The sequence below is a fragment of the Desmodus rotundus genome, chromosome 5 (assembly GCF_022682495.2).
Source record: "Desmodus rotundus isolate HL8 chromosome 5, HLdesRot8A.1, whole genome shotgun sequence".
In the NCBI taxonomy this organism is placed as follows: Eukaryota; Metazoa; Chordata; class Mammalia; order Chiroptera; family Phyllostomidae; genus Desmodus; species Desmodus rotundus.
Window position 1 is genome coordinate 78,526,760 of NC_071391.1, and position 13,799 is coordinate 78,540,558.

Sequence of the window (13,799 nt, forward strand, 5' to 3'; positions counted from 1 at the left end):
TGCCTGGCACATAGTAAGCAGCCAATTAATACTGGTTTTTGTTATTATAAAGAAGAGATGATGGTGATTTTGATTATGCTAGTGGTGATGGATGGAAATATCCAAATTGGAGTGGCATTTATGCGATAGTTACAATAGGACTGTGAGTGAATGTAGGGGATAAAATAAGGTTAGTTCGCCTAATTTCTTCACTCTGCGCTTTTCACTCTGCACTTCACACACTAACTGCATTGATTTGTTTATAGTTTACTGCAAACACCATCGTAATCCACAGTTCTTTACTCATTGTTTCCTCTTCATAAAATATTCTTCCACTGCCCTCTTACACCTTGTGTTTCTATGCATAGTAATTGTTGTAAACATGTTGATTTATAATCAATCTGCTTTTGTATGAGTTTCTTCTTTCCAACTGTAGATTCCTTTAGGTGTAGGGTGAGATTGCAGACATATTATAAGGGTCAGTTAACCATTCTGTACTTTATTCAAAGAGAAATGGAAAACCATTGGAGGATTTTAATTGTAGAGGTAATATGATAAGACTTCTTAGTTTTATAAAGATTACTTTGGCTACAGTTTGTTGGATGGATTGGAGGACTGCAAGAGTAAATTTGGGGAAATGGTTTGGTCTGGGCTCTGGAGCCCAATTGCCTGGTTCCACCATATACTAGCTGTGTACTCTTGGGAGTGTTCCTTAAGCTTTCTTTGCCTCAGTTTCCACATCTGTAAAATGGCAATAAAAATAGTACTCCTTCAAAGCTGCTGGGAAGAATAAATGAGTTAAAACAGCTTAGATTAGAATTTGGCACACTTTAAGCTGTCAGATGTTACCTATTATGTTGTTATTTAACAAATATTTGTGTGCTTACTGCTTCCTAGGCACTGGGCTAGATACTACTATTAAGCTGAATTTAACAGTTGACAAATGCAAATTCAAATTAATATGCAGACAAACTTTTGGATTATAATGTTCCTAAGAATATGAATATAAAACAAACTATTTGGCCATTGATATTTTACAATTTTGGAGCTTTTGGAGATGTTTTATTTAGACTTATTTGACATTTTTTATAGCAGAAACTCTAGAAGGTACTGAATAAGTCACTGGGGAGTATTTATTGAATAAAAGAATGCTCAGTATGAGACTACATTTTGTTATGTTTCCCTGCTCTACAACTTGGTAATTAACAACTTTGTGAATATGTATTAATATTAAATATATTTCTGTAATGAATGTCCTTGGGGTAAAATATGTCAACTTTACAAGTTTAAAGATTTTGTCTACCAGTTTATAAGGGCTTTTTTGTTGTTGTTGTTGTTTATGTCTTTTTAAATAAAGGAAGCTGTAGTAATTAATGCGTAAATAATAAATGTATGGGGAAGGTAGGAGATTTGCCGTAATGAGAATTGAATTACTATTTTTTCTAAAAGATAAGCTAGTGTACATATATTGTGTTAAAGAATTAAAAGGGCCCTGACTGGTGTGGCTCAGTGGGCTGGGCATTGTCCCACAAACCAAAAGGCCTTGGGTTCAGTTCCTGGACAGGGCACATGCTTGAGTTGTGGGCCAGGCTCCCACTTGGGGAGGTATGAGAGGCAATCAGTCAATGTTTCTCTTGCACATTGATGTTTCTCTCCCTTTCTCCCTTGCTTCCCCTTTCTCTAAAAATAAATAAAATTTTAAAGAAGAATTAAGAGGATTTATACTCATTTTGCATAAGAAAATATTAATAGTTGGCCAAAAAGTTCGTTCTGTTGTTTTTTTCTATAAGATGACTCTAATAGTACTTTGTTGTCTTTAACTTCATTCGAAACACTTTTGGTAGATTATGACAGCTGTCATTTCACTGTGCATTTAAAAATAATGTAATCAAAATTGGTAGTCATTTCATAGTCAAAACTGGTAGAATTTTTGTGTAGTCATTTTAATATTGAAGATGAAAGAAAATAAGCAACATTTTCAGCATATTCTTTATTATTTCAAGAAATGAAGAAACACAGCTGAAATGGAAAAATAAAAAAGATTTGTGTAGTGTATGGAGAAGGTGCTGTGACTGATCAGATGTGTCAAAAATGGTTTCCAAAGTTTCTTGCTGATAATATCTTGCTGGATGGTGCTCCATAGTTGGGTAGACCAGTTGAAGTTGATAACAGTCATTAATTGAGAACAATCAACATTATATCACATAGGAGACAGCCAACATAGTTGAAATACCCAATTCAAGTGTTGAAAATCAGTTGCAACAGCTTGGTTATGTTAATTGCTTTGATGTTTGAGTTCCACCTAAGCTAAGCAGAAATAAAAAAACTTCTTGACTGTATTTCCGCCTTTGATTCTCCATTTAAACCTAATGAAAGTGTTCTATTTTTAAAACAAACTGTGACGGGTGATGAAAATTGGATACTTTACAATAATGTGGAACGGAAGAGAGTGTGGAGCAAGCACAATGAACCACCACCACCCACACCAAAGGCCAGTCTTCATCCAAAGAGGTTGATGTTGTGTGTATGGTGGGATTGGAAGGGAATCCTCTGTTATAAGGTCCTTCTGAAAAACCAAATGATTAATTCCATCCAGTACTCTCCCAGTTAGACCAGCCAAATGCACTAGATGAAAAGCGCCTGGAATTAGTCAACAGAAAATGCATAATCTTCCATCTGGATAACACAAGACAGCGTGTTTCTTTGATGACCAGGCAAAAACTATTACAGCTTGGCTGGGAAGCTCTGATTCATCCACCGTATTCACCAGACATTGCACCTGTGGATTTCCATTTATATTGGTCATTACAAAATTGTCTTAATAGAAAATATTTCAATTCCCTGAAAGAGTGTAAAAGGCACCTGGAACAGTTCTGTGCTCAAAAAGATAAAAAGTTTTGGGGAGATGGAATTATGAAGTTGCCTGGAAGAAGGCAGAAGGTAGTGGAACAAAACAGTGAATACGCTATTCAATAAAGTTACTGGTGAAAATGAAAAATGTGTCTTTTATTTTTACTTTAAAACCAAATGAGCTTTTTGGCCAATCCAGTTGTTCACTTTGGGGAGGGGGGGTAGGAAGTAGTATACTTTTATAATTAAAAATATTTTATGCAGTAAGCAGAGATTTAAAGAAAACAATGAGTGACAAAGAAATAACTATAAACGAATGTGTGAGACAACTTAACAAAACATGCTTGGTTCATATGAATGGATTCAAGCACCTTTAGCTTGGTCTAGCATGGTCCATGGAAACTGTATTAAAACAGAACTAAACAGGAGTTTTGTCTTTGTTCTTGTCCCAGTGTTAATGTTTGTTTACCTGCTTTATTTTTATAGGGATGTGCATGCAGTCTGTCTCTGGGATGATAAAGGCCCAGCAAAGATTCATCAGGCTTTAAAAGAAGATATTCTTGAGTTTATTAAGCAAGCACAGGCAGTAAGTTCTATATTTTTATATTAAGCTTGTTTTAAGGTCTTACTCAAGGAATATTATGAGAAATATTTTAAATGTAGAACTTCCTAAAGTAATTTTAAATGTCACATTGACTTTTGATATATTCATTAAAAAAATTTTTTAATGAAATGATTGTCATATCTTTTTCTTCCCTCAGCGACACTTCTTTCAAGAGAGTACATTATTATCCTCAATTAAAAGGTGTTATAAACAACAAATGAAAAAACAAATTTGTAAATATAGACAACAGTATGGTGGTTACCAGAGGGAAAGGGGCTCGGGGGAGGTTAAAGAGGGTAAACTTACATAAAGGTTACTAACCAATTTAACCCAAATAAATTAAATTTTTAAAAAAACAAAGATACAAAGAAATTCTGTTTTTTAGATTTCCCCACTACCATTTATTTTTGGCCATATGTCAGCCCACATAAGTCTATTTTTTGTCTCAACTAATACCTCTTTACAAGCTGACAGTAGTTTCCTTCAAGTTCCATTCATGTTCCAAATGGCAAGACATTTTTTATAGCTGAATAATATTTCAGCTATATATTCTTAATCCATTCATCTGTCTATAAACATTAAAGTTGTTTCCGTATCTTGGCTATTGTAAATAATATTGCAATGAAAATCGGGGGTACATTCAGTCTTCCTTCACTATCTGCAGGGGTTGGTTCAAGGATCCCCCCAGCAGATTCCAACATCCATGGATGCTCAGTCCCTTAGTCAGCCTTCTGTATCTGCACACGCAGATGTGAAGGGCTGACTATAGAGTTTTTCAAATTAGTGTTTTTGTTTTCTTTGAGTAGATAGCTAGAGGTGGAATTTCTGGATCATATGATAGTTCTATTTTTAATTTTTCGAGGAACCCCCAAACTACTTTTCATAGTGGTTGCACCAACTTACATTCCTGCCAACAGTGCACAAGGGTTCCCTTTTCTCCACATTCTCGCCAACACTTATTTCTTGTCTTTTTGATAATAGCCATTCTACCAGGTGTAAAGTAGTATCTTATTGTGGTTTGGATTTTCATTTCTCTGATTAATGATAGTGAGCATCTTTCCATGTACCTGTTGCTCATCTGTATGGCTTCTTTGGAAAAAGGTCCAATCAAATCCTCTGTCCATTTTTTATTTATTTTTTTGTGGTGGAGTAGTATGATTTTTTTTTTAATCTATTTTAGATGTTGACCCTTTTCAGGTATGACTTGCAAATATTTTCTCTCATTCAGTAGATTGCCTTTTTATTTTGTTGCTATTTTTTGGGGGGTGTGTAGAAGCTTTTTAGTTGATGTAGTCTTAGATGTTTAATTTTGTTTTTGATGTCAAATGCAGAAAATCTCCACCAACACTGATGTCAAGGAGCTTACCACCTATATTTTGTTTTAGGAGTTTTATGGTTTCAGGTCTTAAATTTCAGTCTTTAATTCATTAAAAACAGTTTTTTTCCATTACCATTTATCCCTCATGTTATTCTTCCATTTCCATCCACCCCCGTTCCCCATTACTTAATTCATTTTGAGTTAATTTTTGTGTATGGTGTAAAATGGTGGTCAGGTGGTATTCTTTTGCATGTTGCTGTCCAGTTTTCTCAACACTGTTTATTGAAGAGACTGTCCATTCCCCATTGTAAATTGCTTTGGTATGTATGGACATTTTAACAATATTCTTCCAGTTCATGAGCACAGAATATCTTTTCATCTTTGTGTCTTTGGTTTTTTTCATCAGTGTATTAATGGTTTTCAATGTAGGTCTTTCACCTTTCTGGTTAAATTTATTCCTAGGTATTGTTTTCTTTTTGATGCATTGTGAATGGGACTGTTTTCTTCATTTCTCTTTCTGATAGTTTGCTATGAAGCACAAACAGTACAGAAACACAGCAGATTTTTGGGTTTTGATTTGGTACCCTTTCACTTTACTGAAGTTTTATTCTAACCTTTATTTGTGGAATCATATCACGTTCAAATAGTGACAGTTTTATGTCTTCTTTCTAATTTGGAGATCTTGTTTTTCTTTTCCTTGCCTAATTGCTCTGCTGGGTCTTCCACTATTGTGTTGAATAGGATTGGTGAGAGTGGGCATCCTGTTTGGTTCCTCACCTTAGGTGAAAAGCTTACAGCTTTTCTCCATTGAATGTAATGTGATGTTAGTTGTGGGCTTGTCACATATGGCCTTTATTATGTTGAGGTATGTTCTCATTGTCCCCACCTTGTTGAGAGTTTTTATCATACAAGGATGTTGAATTTTGTCAAATGCTTTTTCAGTATCTATCAAGGTGATCATATGATATTAATACATTTTTGTCAGTGTAGTGTATCACATGGATTGATTTGCCAATGTGGAACCATTCTTGCATCACTGGAATAAACCCCACTTGGTCATGTGTGTAATCTTTTGAATATGTTGTAGAATTTGGTTTGCTAATATCTTCAGGATTTTTGCATCTATATTTATCGGGGACATTGGCCTGTAATTTTCTTTTCTTGTGGCATCCTTGCCTGGTTTTGGAGTCAAAGTAATGGTGACCTTGTAAGAGTTTAGAATTGTTTTCTTCTCTTCTATTTTTGGGAAGAGTTTTAGAAGGATTGGCATTAATTCTTCTTTAAATACTTGATAAAATTCACCAGTGAAGCTATCTGGACCTGGACTTCTGTTTGTTGAAATTTTTGATTACTAATTCAATCCCCTTACTACTCCATTCAGATTTTTTATTTCTTTATGAATCATTCTGGGTAGATTGTACGTTTATAGTAATTTATTCATCTCTCCTAGGTTGTCAGATTTGTTGGCATATAATGTTCATAGTAGCCTTGTGATCCTTTGTTTATCTGTGGTATCAGCTGTAATGTCTCCTCTCTCATTTCTGATCTTATTTGAGCTCTCTCTCTTTTATTCTTGTGAGTATACACAAGTTTTTTGTGAACATTTTTTGGTACACAGATTTTTATAGCAGCATTATTCCTGATGGCCAAAAGGTGAAGACAACCCGAATGTCTGCCAGTGGACATACATAAACAGAATATGGTACATCCATCAAATGAACTAGTATTTACCATAAAAAGAAATAAAATACTTATACTTGCTACAACAGGCAAATATATAGCCGTAGAAAGTAAACTAGTGGTTCCTTAGGGCTGGGAGATAGAAGAAGGGAGAGACAACGGGAAAGATAAGGTGACAACTAATAGATACAGGGTTTCTGTTTTAATTGACATATTATTAACTAATAACGGTTTTACTGGTTTCCGATAGACAACATAATGATTTGATATGTGTATTTATTGTGAAATGATCACAAGCCTATGTGAACATTTTAATTTCCTGTTGGATATATATATACACACATATGTTTTAATTTCTTTTGAGTATAAGATAGTTTGTACAGTAAATAAAGTATTTTAAATTTATAGCATAAAAATTTTCTAGTATTCTTTAAAGGACCTGTATTTCAAATTGGTAAAATTCTTTTTTTCTTTTTTCCAGCGAGTACTGAGCCATCAAGATGATACAGCTTTGCTAAAAGCATATATTGTTGAATGGCGAAAATTCTTTACACAATGTGATATTTTACCGAAGCCTTTTTGTCAACTAGAGATTACCTTATTGGGTAAACAGGGCGGCAATAAAAAATCAAATGTAGAAGATGGTATTGTTCGAAAGGTCAGTTTTCCCATTTTTTTCTCTAGTATTTTTTAGAAAGGATGATTTGAAGACTTTTAAAACTAATTTACATAAGTGGGTTTTTCTACTTCACATATAAATTTCCAGCTCTTGCTGGGTTTTGTTGAATGATACTGTTTTCTTTCATTCATTTTTAGCTTTAAATTTCTTTCATCTTTTTGTGTGGTGTTAAGCTTAGAACTGTGTTTCAAACATTATCTCCTTTGCTTTTCCTTTTACTTTCTCCTTTTCCTGGTTTTATCTTTGAGATTTTATTTCCTAATTCAATCTTTGTACTTTTACCTTGCTGTAAATTCATTTGCTTTTATTCTATCTCAAAAACCTCTCCTTTTATTAGGTTACCTTCTGTTATCTTTGTATTTAATCATGACTAAACTACTATCATCTTTATAATTTTTTTACTTGATTATAGTTGTAATAAACTCAGTATGTTCTGTGTTTATTTTTATATTTTGTATAGTTTTAAAAGCTCTGTGCCCAATAATAACTCATGATTTAATGGAAAAACATAAGCTCTGAAATTGGATTTCCCCTTCAGCTCCTCAATCAGTAATGAACTAACCTCTCTGTCCTCATTTATTGTGTATTTTCCTATTTGTCAGACTCTAATGAAACCACAGATTTGAAAAGTTAAAAAAGCCCATGTGATCTTTAACCAACTCACTACTTGCTACAGTGGTTATAGCAACAAACTCAGGCATTCAGACATTCAAGTAGCATCCTAGGCATTACTGCCCCAGCCTTAAAATTTGTACTAATGCTGACAGGGTTATTGTAAAATTTAGATATCCAGTGGTTCTTCAGTGGTAGAAATAACTACAATATGAGAATTTCTACCACCATCTGCCCCAAAAGAAAAACACTTCTAGATGCTTCTTATTTTTTATTTTTTAAAGATTTTATTTATTTTTAGAGAGAGGGGAAGGAAGGGAGAAAGAGAGGGACAGAAACGTCAATGTGTGGTTGCCTCTTGCACACCCCCTACTGGAGACCTGACCCACAACCCAGGCATGTGCCCTGACTGGAAATCCAACCAGCGACCCTGTGGTTCGCAGGCCGGCACTCAATCCACTGAGCCACACCAGCCAGGACTATTTGCCATATATTCTTTACCACATTTAAATATACTCCTTCCCTGAAGCATTCAAATGAACGTAGACCTAAGAATTTTAATTCCTTTTTTAGTGTTTGTAGTTAATTTTTTTTTGACCCTAGCTCAGCTATCAAATTACCCACCCTTCTCTTTCTAAGACTGACGCTCATCTTAATTTTAACTCATCTGAACTCCAAACTCCAGATCCATCCCCCAAGCCCTTCCCAAATAAAAGAAAGTGCTGCTCCCCTTGCAAAAGAAGGAACTGTGTATACAAGGTCTGTCTGGGAAAAGTACAGCCATTGTTAATATAACAGGAATGGTCGTGATGTTCGTATAACCTGGCAGCCAAGGAGAGTGGACTGGAATGCACTTGCTTGAGCAATGACTTCACTGTACTAGTCAGTAGGGATGGTAGAGGCTGTTGAGTGAGCATGTGTACTGTGTGGCCATCACATTCAAAATGAGCAAGTAGAGCAACAACTCTGCATCAAATTTTGCATTAATCTTGAATGTTTCTCTGCGGAAACTATTTGGATGATTCAAGAGGCCTTCAGGGACAATGCAATGAGTGCAGCACAAATAACAGTATGGCACAAACACTTCAAAGATGGTTGAGAATCTGTTGAAAGTGATCCACATTCTGGAAGGCCTGCAACAAGCAGAACACCTGAGAATGTTGAACATGTACAGGTTGCAATCTACAAAGACCTGAGAACTGTGTGAGGTCCCAAGGTGTCTACTTTGAAGGGGATTGAGGTGTCATTGCCCTATGTACAATGTTTCTTGTATCTTCTTCAATAAATGTCTATTTTTCATAATACATAGCTGGATACTTTCTGGACAGACCTCGTATATAGTTTGTATATTAATAATGGTAATGATTGCATATTTTGTTTTTTGGTTTTTTTTCCAGCTCATGCTTGATACATGGAATGAGTCAATCTTTTCAAATATAAAAAACAGACTCCAAGATAGTGCGATGAAGCTAGTGCATGCTGAAAGATTAGGAGAAGCTTTTGATTCTCAGCTGGTCATTGGAGTAAGAGAATCCTATGGTATGTTTTGAACTTACATGATTATAATTTTCTTTCCATGCAAATTCTAAGACAATTATAGAGTAGTACTGTCAAAATTATATTTATTAGCATATAGTCACATCTACTTATAGTGCTAGATGCTTTTAAAAGTACACAAAAGGTATTCTGCTTTAAAGTAACCTACAAAAATTCCTATTTGTGTGGTTAATAATTCATTTTCTCCATCTCATTTTTTGGCTGCTGAATCTTTTTAGTGGCTTAAGTTACAGAAATGTATATTTGAATCTATAGCTTATAAAAGATAACTGGTTTTCTAGTTATGTTTTTAGGATGTAAGTTAATTCCATGTGTACATTTGTCTTCAGTCTTTTCCATTTTTGACAATGACATTCTCATTTGTTCTTTTGATCAGATATTCCTCTAACTAGAATATTGTTCCTCCTACCTCTTTATCTTCTCATTCTCATCATCTATTTCCTTATAGACTCCTTTCCTAAAACCCAGACTAAGTTAGACCCTCTCATACTGCTTTATAGTACTATGCTTGTCTGTCATAGTACTTTAGTGTAATTAGTTGTGTTGTTGACACTGTGTCTCCCTGAATATAGAATGCCTGGCACAAAATGGTTGTCAATAAGAATTTTTTATGTTAATGAACCTTTAGTTATCTTTGACTTGCTTTCTCTGTTGCCCTCATATTTCTTTAGGTATCAGATCTAGATTTTCATTAGCCAAGTCCCTGACATTTCCTTTGATTTCACCTGCCACCGTTTTGGACTTCTTTAAACTCTACTTCTGGAATTTTGAAACAGCTTTCTTATAGGATCATTTGCTATCATTTTACCCATATACTCATCACAAGATTAATTTTAAGTACTAGTTTATTGGTATTTTTCTTTTCTTTTTAAAATTTTATTTATTTTTAGAGAGAGGGGAAGGGAAGGAGAAAGAGAGGGAGAGGCAATCTCTTGCACACCCCCAACTGGGGACCTGACCTGCAACCCAGGCATGTGCCCTGACTGGGAATCAAAACAGCGACCTTTTGGTTTTCAGGCTGGCACTCAATCTACTGAGCCACGCCAGCCAGAGCAAATGGTATTTTTCTCACCCATTTAGTGCTTTGCCATGCTAAATTCAGGTTACTTAGCCTGAGCTTTGAGGCTGTCCTAACTTACCCTTATCTTCTAGTAACCTTACAATCCCCTCAGACAACCTAGTCCCTGTACCTGGACTTGGCCTTGTGCTTTTCTCCTGAATATTTACTTACTTTAGAGAGATCTAGCTATGTAAATCCTAGTTTATTCCTTAAGATGCATTTCAGATCTCACTTGTGAATGGTTTCTTGATCCAATTAGATGCCACTGTTTTTCCTGTTCAAAAATAAAATAGTCCATATTCTTTATACTGTTTGTCACTGTACTACTTTGTGCTGTTATCTTTTTAAGTTGTTTTTATAGAGAAGATTTTGTCTTACATGTTCTTATGTTTTCTTGAGTATTGTCAGGCCCTTGCAAATAATGGCTCCTCAATATTTGTTATTTCATTTGCTGTACTCAAAATACTGATTTGAATCATAATTAGAGTAAAATTTTATTTTCTCTTTTTCAGTTAACCTTTGTTCTAATCCTGAAGATAAGCTTCAAATTTATAGGGACAATTTTGAGAAGGCATACTTGGATTCAACAGAGAGATTTTATAGAACACAGGCACCCTCATATTTACAGCAAAATGGTGTACAGAATTATATGAAATATGTAAGTCAGAACTTTACATATGTGCTAATTTGAGCTAATATCTTGATGTTCTTAAAATGATTGCTATTTTGCCTCTGGACAGGCAGATGCTAAATTAAAAGAAGAAGAAAAACGAGCACTACGTTATTTAGAAACAAGACGGGAATGTAATTCTGTGGAAGCAGTAAGTAATTTTTGTAATTGTATATTCTGTGGGATTATTTGAAGTACAGTAGGCCAGGGATGGCAAATACATAATGCAAGTAACATTATTTATCCTTTATCTGTCTCTGACCAATATTACTAATTGATTATAGTACTCTTTCCCAACGAACCAAAGCACAGCTTTTCTAGACACCTTATTTAGAAACTTACATTGTTTTTCAGAGCTGACATGCAAGATAAAATCCATTTGCCATCCCTGCACAAGAGTTTACTATATTTAATGTACTTAAGTTTTAATAAGTCTCCTTTATTTTTTGTCATGCATATCTGAAGTTGACCATTGTAGTGGCGTTTGTGTGACAAGTAAAACATGCTCTGCGAAGATACAGTTGATTCTCATTATTTACAGTGATTATGTTCCATGGAGTGGCTGCAAGCACTGCAGTACTGATTACTGAATCATTACTACTGAGGGATATTTCTTCCTGTGGGAGGATGATTTCAAACTTCATCTTGTCATGAGATAAAATATTGTTTGATAAGCGAGCATCAGTCTTTTATGTTGTTTTATTTCTCTATATTTGAAATCCCTTGTTTTAAAAAAAATGATCACAGGTAATAGCCATACTACAATACCTGTCCTGGATATTTTCTTTTACATGGAGAATGACCTTATAAGGAATATATAATCTTTATAAGGAAAATATAACAATAATATTTCCACCAGTTCCTTTCAGTCTTTGGAACCTAGGAATTAGATTGAGATTTACATTCAAAGAAGTAACATTCTAGTTGGCCTACAACCAAACATTTTTCAGCTCTGATTTTTTTTTTCCTTTTAACTTTTCTTTGGCTTCTTCCATCTTGAATGGTAGTCATGTTTATACTCTGTTCAGGAATTGAATTGCGTTGGATCTTTTTGCCCCCTTGTTTTTGTTTTATGTTGTTTTTCATAATGTCCAGTATATTTCCTCTTTCAGAGGTTAAAATAACTTTGATATTGGCCAGAAAAGAGGGCTTAGTGGTTGTTTATAGAAGTTCTCTATAGAACTTTAAAGCTGGCTTGGACTTTTTACTCAGAGGCAGGGAAGGCCATTGAATGTTTGTTAAACAAATATGCTGTGCTAAAAGTCGTCCCTCAGGAAGATTAATCTAGTGACAGTATGCAAGTTTAATTGTAGTGGGGAAGAACTGGGAATAGGAAGTAGTTGGGAGGTTTTTACAGTAATTTAAGGAAGGTATTAGGAGTAACAAATTGGGATGTAGCAAAGGGAATGGAAATGACAATGGTAGGCAGAAAGAATTCCAGAAGTAGAACATTTTATCATATGGATGGGGCTAGGTATTGGACAGAATTGAGTCAATTTTGTTTTTGAGGCTTTAGCTTGGGAGAATTGTGCTGCCACAGGAAGATGAGGTATAAGAATAAGTCTTAGACCCTAGCCAGTGTGGCTCAGTTGGTTGGACCATTGTCCCCTGGACCGAGAGGTTACAGGTTCAATTCCTGGTCAGGGCACATAGCAAGGTTGCCTAATGGATTCCCCCATTATGGCACATATGAGAAGGCAGGCACAGAAAGATGAGTTTAGTTAGAGGGATTTGAGGTTATTTTGGTTTTTTGGGTTTTTTTAGTTGTTTTTGAGAGAGGGACTGGGGAAGGGACAGGGGGAGGAAGCGGGGGAGAGAGAAACATCTACTTGTTGTTCCATTTATTAATGCATTTATTGGTTGCTTCTTGTATGTGCCCTGACTGGGATCAAACCTGCGACCTTGGCATACTGGAATGATGCTCTAACGAACCGAGCTTGCACGACCAGGACAGGATTTGAGTATTTTGATTTGATTTTTTTGTGTCCATTTCATCTGGGTGGGGAATGTTACAATTTTGTAAGATAGAATTGTTCTATTCTTCTACTCCAGTTTATACAGCTTAATTGGTGCATATCCATATTAAACATAAGGAAATTCAACTATAAAGGTCCATCTAAGAAAGGATAAGAGAGAGCAAGAAACAGAGATTGAGAAAGGTAGAGATAAACAAATACACATGACAGCCTGAATAGAATAGTGAGGACCCCCTTTCTACTTGAAAACACACTTAAAGCCCTGGCAGGGTCACTCAGTTGTTTGGCACATTGTCTCAATGCGCCAAGGCTGTGGGTTCTGTCCGGCTGACCACTGAGTATATGGATAGTTGAAGTGACAAGTCAATGTTTCTTTCTCTCCCTTCCTCTCTCTTTAAAATCAATTAAAAACAATTTTTTAAATCTACATAGAGTGGGAAGAAACTTGAAATAGGAGATATGAATTTGCTTTTCCACAGCTACCAAATAGTGTGAGCATCTCACCAGCTGAATGATAGTAGAGTTTAAAGATAAGTTTTTGTTTTGTTATTTTTCAACAAAGATACTAAGTGCAATATAGCATGCTTCCAAAGAAATTGCACTTTATTGGGGATGTTAGAGGTCTGTTTGTGTAGTTTTTATTTTCTGCTCATTTTTAAAAATCAACCATTCTACTTGAAATATGACATGTACTGAAAAGTGCACAGAATCTAAAGTATATATATAAGTTAATGATCACAAAGTGAATATTACTATAAAATCAACAGGAAAAGAATTAATAGCAATTTGGAAACCTTCTATTGTACCCCCTCCA

General features: G+C 35.0%; 1 protein-coding gene across 1 annotated transcript in view; it reads left to right on the plus strand.

The window, feature by feature from the left end:
* Positions 1–13,799, plus strand: part of CUL5 (cullin 5) — a 102,615-nt gene that overhangs the window by 42,129 nt on the left and 46,687 nt on the right. Inside the window, exons 3-7 of the mRNA XM_024570721.3 lie at positions 3,316–3,415; positions 6,913–7,089; positions 9,120–9,261; positions 10,852–10,997; positions 11,080–11,160. Coding sequence (XP_024426489.1) covers positions 3,316–3,415; positions 6,913–7,089; positions 9,120–9,261; positions 10,852–10,997; positions 11,080–11,160 — 646 coding nt within the window. The remainder of the gene's footprint in view (positions 1–3,315; positions 3,416–6,912; positions 7,090–9,119; positions 9,262–10,851; positions 10,998–11,079; positions 11,161–13,799) is intronic.